Source organism: Morone saxatilis, unplaced genomic scaffold (assembly GCF_004916995.1).
Source record: "Morone saxatilis isolate NCDOM2014 unplaced genomic scaffold, NCSU_SB_2.0 Contig19, whole genome shotgun sequence".
Taxonomy (NCBI): Eukaryota; Metazoa; Chordata; class Actinopteri; family Moronidae; genus Morone; species Morone saxatilis.
The window spans coordinates 1563852-1570965 of NW_023339751.1; the positions used below are offsets into that span (position 1 = coordinate 1563852).

A 7114-nucleotide genomic window follows, 5' to 3' on the forward strand; every position below is an offset into this window, starting at 1 on the left:
CATGATCACAAACTCATATACATCACACGCACACACACACACACACACACACACATACACCTCCCATTCATTGACACTGTGCCTGTGTGTGTGTCAAGTTGTGTACGTTGTTTGCTTCTGCCTGCCGTGTTTAATCCCAGCCGGTTCTATAATAAAGAGAGTTGTGTTTGCTCGCTCGTGAAATACACACCACACACGTAACATCACGCCTGGGCATTATGGGCATACATAGGACGCTGTCACCGTAAAATGCCATTTCCTAAGAACCAACACCACGGTGCATAAGTTTGCGTTTAGGTCACCACTGCCCAGAACGCTAATACATCGTCCATTATACCATGTCGATAATCAGTCCGCGCGGCGCGCGGCCGCGGGGGAAAGCCAGGGTGTGGTCAGTGGGGGCGCGACGTGGACCAGCATTGTTCCACACACACACCTGCATACACAATCCCAACAACCCTCCCTACGCCAAGATGCGATCTGACAGGTAAAAATTCAAAAGGAGTGCAAACGTAAAATTAATGTCTTGTGACAGCGAACCAATGCAGTGACCTCCTTGATCCTGTATGTTGCTTTAGCGCCTCCGAAGGTCTGTGAACCATCATGGTATCAATCAGAACATTTCCTAAACAAAGACCCGTAAATGGGCTAAGGTAGCGACCATTCGAAGCGATCCCCGTGGTTGTGCCGGTACTTCTGGGACCCGACGGAGGAAGCTGGACAACCAGAACTGAAACACGTGCTCTCCAAGTGACCAGCTCTGCATTGCGGGCCCTGTGAGCGTCACACCACACACAACACACAGACAGACCACACACCAACACACACCACACACAACACACAGGCCACACACAGACCCACACGAAAGGAGACACAGAGTGTGTATAGTTTTATTTGTGGGATACGAGGTGATACAAACCAAATATTCACGGTTTACACAAAACATCAGAGGCTACAGTCTGTCCATAAAGCATTTAAATCCATATAATTAACACTCTTCATCATCATCATCATCATGATAACAAAACAGCTAAATCAGGAAGTGACATCACGCACACGAGTCAAATCACATACAAACATACGTGTGTATGTTCACACTCACACACACACACTCACACACACTCACACATACACACACCAACAGCCCTGTGTAATAAGCATGACTTACAAAAAGCTGTAGAAAAATACTCTTAAAAAACCAAACACACAAAAACAACAACAGCAACAACAACAACAACAACAACCACTTGGAATGTTCTGGATGTCAGTTAGACGTGAGCATGGAGGGTACACCGGGCAATCTGTTGGGCAATCTGTTGGGCAATCTCTGGAATAAGGAATTCTGGCTTTTAAATGGACACTTTTTCTAATCGAATAATTCAAGAATAATTCCTCCATTCTGCATTTTTACAAACCTACAGAGTCGGGCAGGTGTCATGAAGGAAAAAACTAATAAAAAGTTTAATTGAAATTAAAAAATGTAAACATATTTGGTTGTCAAAGAACTGAATTAAATGTAAATTAAATTGACGTCTATTAAACATATTAAAAACTAAATAAAACTAGTGTTTAATTAAAGTTTGTGGCACAAACTGTTTTCTTTTCTTTATTAACACCTGCCAGGCCCCGAACAGATTCACTTTAAACCGTTAGCTTAAAAGAATAATGTGGTAACGAATAATGATTTAATTAACTGTAACTGAACCAGCTAAATGTTCTCAACTCAGTTTCAATTAAATAAGTCCGGACCAACTCTTTCAAAATGTTAGCTGACTTTAGCAGTTCGCTGATTATTCCACACATTGTCACTAATTGGACAGTTAGCTGAGCCAGCTAGTTAGCTATAGCGTCTACCTCGCTGTTGAAATTACACAACTGAATCAAATTGGTTCACACATACATAGCAAAAGATAACGTAGCTTCCTGCTAAATGTTGCCAACTTTATGAAACACATTAATTAATTGTCTATATTGGTTAAATGCTACATTTGTGCTTCACACTCTAGCTGGCGCTAATGTGGCAGTATTTGTGTTAGTGAGCTAACTGGAGCAATAGCTCGTTAGCTAAAACTGTTTATTTTAAAACTACAGTTGGTTTGTAAATTAATAGCTAAAGCTGCTCTGTTAGCATTTGATAGCATCATGAATCAGCAGTAATCAGTCAACCGTGTTAGCAATTTGCCTCTTTGTTTCACACAATATTTTTTTCCGCTTTATTTTGATTCCACTTATTTGATGATTTATATGATTGAGTTTTAAAATCTGGTTGAAATATCGAGCCTCTGAAGTCCCAAAAGGAGCTATTATCTCATGTCTTCATGTTTAAAGCATAAATGTGGTCACAAATATTGATTTAATTAATCACAACAGTTGCAAAGATCCAAGACTCCATCATCTGAAATAAGAAGCTAAAAATTATAAAACTCTACAGTCAGTGGAGTTAACTCACTTTAGCAGTTAGCTGATTTATTACATCCTCACAAATCTGACAGCTAGCTACTGTTCTCTGCTAGTTAGCTATAGTTTCTAGTTAAAACTGTTCACGTGACACAACTGAATCACATACATATCTAAAGCTAATTCAGCGTCCTGCATTAATAAAATCAAACATATTAAGTATCTATATCGGCTAAATGCTACATTTGTGCTTCACACTCTAGCTGGCGCTAATGTGGCAGTATTTGTGTTAGTGAGCTAACTTAAGCAATAGCTCGTTATCTAAAACAGTTTATTTTAAAACTACAGTTGGTTTGTAAATTAATAGCTACTCTAGCATCACGAATCAACCATAATCAGTTATCTCTGTTAGCAATATGCTGCAGTTTTGCTTCACACTTTGTTTTTAATCTGTTTTTATTTTGACTTTATTGATATGATTTATATTCTGGTTGAAGTATGGAGCCTCTGAAATCCTAAAAGGAGCGATTATCTCATGTTCTTATGTTAAATTATATTTAATTTTAGCATAAAACATAACAGCACAAGATGAAAGAATATACTGTACGACTGCTTTCTGTCTCTTATGCTCATATTTCACATTTAAAAGTGTAAATGTGAATCAAACACTGTGTGAATGAAGCTCACTGACAACTGTTGTCCATCAAAGTTGCCCAAATAAGTTGCCGATGTGTTTAGAAGCAAAAAAATCCTCTCTCTCTGTATCACACACACACACACACACACACACACATACAGTACGACATTGTACAGGTAACAAGGTTGTTTTTTTACTGCTAAGTTTAAGTACAGGCACTATAGAGTGAAGCATTGTGGGAAGTTGAGAGCTCAACTGGTTTGTTTTAGTTAGCAGCTTTTATAAATTCAGTGCTGAACGCCTGAACGTTGTGACAATGTTTTTTATGATGATTAAAGGTTTTAACACTTAAAGCAGAAGATGAGATGATGTGGAAATAAAGTGTGTGAGTTTAACACACACACACACACACAACACTGAGCTCAGTTGTATTAATGAAGCCTGTTTATAATAATAAAGATCTTCCTGATAAAGTTTGATCAGAAGGTTTCTCTGAGTCACTGCTGCCACTAAACTACACGTAAAGTAAAAACCTTAAATCAAGAACAAGTGGCACGTTTACGGAAGCAAATAAAGGCCATAATAATTTAAATTAAACCACAACAACCACTACTGGACACTTTGTGTTTAAGGAATACCACTGAGTTTATGGCTTTGAAATATTTCCCTCTGTAAACCATCTGTCAGGATTTATGAGGCGTTCAGAAAGTAGAAAATTAAATGTTTTGCAGTTTTAAAGGTTTTGTTTAACTCACATTATTTTCTTATTTAAAAAAATTTGCTTCTAATTTTTAAAATTAATTAAAAAACATATAATTGACCCTTAGCCCCGCTCCTTATTGCCCTTTTCTCCAATAACTGTACTTAGATATTCTATGTGCTAGGCTAATCTATGTTGAAAAAATAAAAGTGACTTATATATAGCCCATCTTAATGTTATGATTGATGTAGATTAGCAAGATAGTTTAGGCTACTTTAAGCCTTTGATATTAAATTACCTAAAATCTCAAAGTGCAGAATTCAGACAACGTAAATTCAGAGTCAAATATTTAAATGCTACAAATAAATCGATATTTAGATTTCAACATTCAGTAGTGGTTAAAGTTTGCAGTTAGCTAGTACGCTAGTTGTTTATTAGATACAAACTCTTACGGCCTGTTTTTGCTTCCATACGTGTTTCTGAGCAACAAACACTAAAAATAATAATAATTTAGTGTTAAGTGAATGTTAATCGTATGAATGTGACAACAACAGCTCTACTAGCTAACTAGTTAGCATCTGTAATACTAGTTTATACTACTGCTCGTACAGCAGTTAGCATCTGAAGGCTATCAGTATATAGGCACAGGTAGAGGAACTGAAGGTGTGTGAGATTGACGATGACGTCACTTCCTCCTGGAATGCTTGGAGCAGGAAGTGTCGGGTGCGTGTGTGTCAGTCGCTCAGGTAGGTGTGGATGTAGATCTGTTGTTGGATCCAGGGGGTGAAGTGCGTCACGTTGCTGTACACGCCGGGTCCGAGCACTTTACTGAAGCACACGCTGCCCCACGACGTCAGGCCGAACAGCGTCCAGCGACCGCCGCCGTCCTCCTGCTCGCACACCAACGGGCCGCCGCTGTCGCCCTGGAAACGCAAATACACACAATATTATAAAAGTTAATATAGAAGATTTATTTTATTAGAAGATTAGAAGACTTTTTTTTAAGTACTAATGATAATGTTTATCAAGGATTAAAGGAAATATTTGCTTGTTTCCAATCAATCAATCAAAGAACTTTACGATCAATTTAAAAAATATAGGATCTAAAATGAGTACAGCAAAAGAGCAAGAAGAAGTTTAAAATAATTAAGAGTAGTTTAAGCTAAAAAAAAGGTGATAAAAGCAATAAAAATAATAAAAAGACAAAATTATGGAATACAACAAAAAACAAATGGATTGTTGTAAAACAGTAAAATGTTAATTTAAATAAAATGGATTAAAATAATGATGCTAATAAATAAAAAACACAATTCAAGACATCTAACCAAGAACACATTGACTCCATGAGCTAAAAGGCTAACTCCATTCCGGAGTTAATGCATCATTTTATGTTTTTTATTATTAATACTTAATCAAATTATAAAAACAGAACAGACTAAAGGTGAATATAATATTTAAATAAATGTCTGTGCGTCTCTAAAAATAGATGCTACCATCAAGGTTGGATTACAAAAATACGTAATCCTACAGCTTTTCTATTAACGTAATAATTAATCAAACTTTATTTCCCATTAACCAGCTGTGGGTGAGACGTTACCATGCAGGAGTCCACGGTTCCAGCATCGTAACCGGCACAAAGCATCCTGGGAGTGATGGTCTTCATGTCGAAGTAAGACTGACACTGAGACAGCGAGATGATCCGAACCTCCCCTTCCTGCAGCTTAAAGGGCACTGGACACAAACCCACAGGAACAGTCAGTGTTTAAAGGTTATATATATCAGATTATGGACATTAATACAACAACAAAGACATGGTTTTATTCTGTTTCTATCCACTTTGAATGAAGTTACGATGATCTGAAGGTAACATTTTTGTCTCTGGAGTCAGGTGGAGAGTGATAGTGATATTTCGGCTGTTTGTGGACTCTTAGTGGACGATTGTGACGGACAAATTTGTCTCTGAGGATCAACGTTATCTTGTGATACGTTGTGGCCATTGCAGCCAATGTTATTAACATTCTCACACCGAACTCTGTGAATTAAGAGTTTGTTCAGACCAAACCAGAGTTGGTGACTGTTGGAAAGACAAACAAGGACTATTTTGATGAGTTTTATTAGTTGTGAGATGCTGTTACATTTCATAAATACAACCTATAAAGTTTTCTTTACATGTTTACGTTTACATTGGGCCTCATGCAAGAACAAAATTAGTCTAATTTACTAAATTAAAACAATAAGTTTTGGTTTTGTGCGTGTGTGTGTGTGTGTGTGTGTGCTCACTCCGGTTGCCCATGTGACCCCAGCCTGTGATGTAACAGTAGGAGTCCGGGGAGGGGAGCTGGTCGAGGTCCGGCAGACACACCGGCCGGACGTACTCCGTCTCCTCGATCTGAAAACACAACGACACGTCTCATCAGCGCCGTCCCGTCGGTACCGATAATCAATACGATCGATCAATGTGCGCCTCTGACCTCAGAGTCCAGCTGAACCACGCTGATGTCGTAGTCGACCACCGCCCGGTTGTAGCGCGGGTGTACGATGATGGAGCGCACCCCGCGGGTCTGACTGTGAACTCCTGGATGGTCAAGGTTGTTCAGACCCAACACCACCTTCCACAGGTCGGCACTCTCCCTCCTGCAGCACAAACAATCACTTTGTCTTATGTATTGATCAGTGTATTGATCAGCAGTGAGTGAACAGGTTTTAGGGTTAGCTCCACTTTAATGATATGTGTGAACCTGCTCACCCCTCGAAGCAGTGTGCGACCGTTAGAGCCCACCGCCGGGCGATGAGCACGCAGCCGCAGACGTGGCCGCTCTGACCGCTCTGCAGTGAGCACTGCCAAGGCCACGACCCCCGCCGCGACACCCGCCCTCCCAGAATCCTCTTCTTCCTGTGAGGGTAGACGCCCACCACCGGGCGCAGACCGCACTCTGTCAGACAGACAGACAGACAGACAGACAGACAGAGACCACAGCTGGTATTAGTGATTAATACCTCACAGATCAGTAACCAGATCAATCAATACATGTGATTTAAAGTCACTGGGATCAAATTTATTTTACTTTGGCTTAATGCATCAGATTACAGCTATTAGGCCATTTATTGATCGATGGACAGAAAATGAACTATTTTGATAATTGATGACTCGTTAAAAAGTATTTTTAATAGTCAAAAATCCAAACATTGTCCTGTTGTGTTGTTTTGGAATGAAAAATAATAACAAAAACACAACCATTCTTATTTTCAGCTGGTTGACTGATGATTAATGCAAACAAGGAGAAGAAAGGGTTTACCTTCTCTGGTACAAAGCACAGATACTCTCCTCCTGGAATGACACGCATGGCTGCAGGACAGACAGACAGACGAGAGACAGACAG

At 39.3% G+C, this 7114-nt stretch overlaps 1 protein-coding gene across 1 annotated transcript; it reads right to left on the bottom strand.

Moving 5' to 3' along the window:
* Positions 1-874: 874 nt before the first annotated feature.
* LOC118329398 (atrial natriuretic peptide-converting enzyme-like) lies at positions 875-7080 on the bottom strand (the record flags this gene model as incomplete). Its single annotated transcript, XM_035663553.1, is given in 6 exon segments — positions 875-4657; positions 5332-5465; positions 6015-6123; positions 6206-6368; positions 6481-6667; positions 7031-7080. Coding segments are annotated over 6 exon segments (832 nt in total), but the record flags the coding sequence as incomplete, so codon positions are not given.
* Positions 7081-7114: the final 34 nt, after the last annotated feature.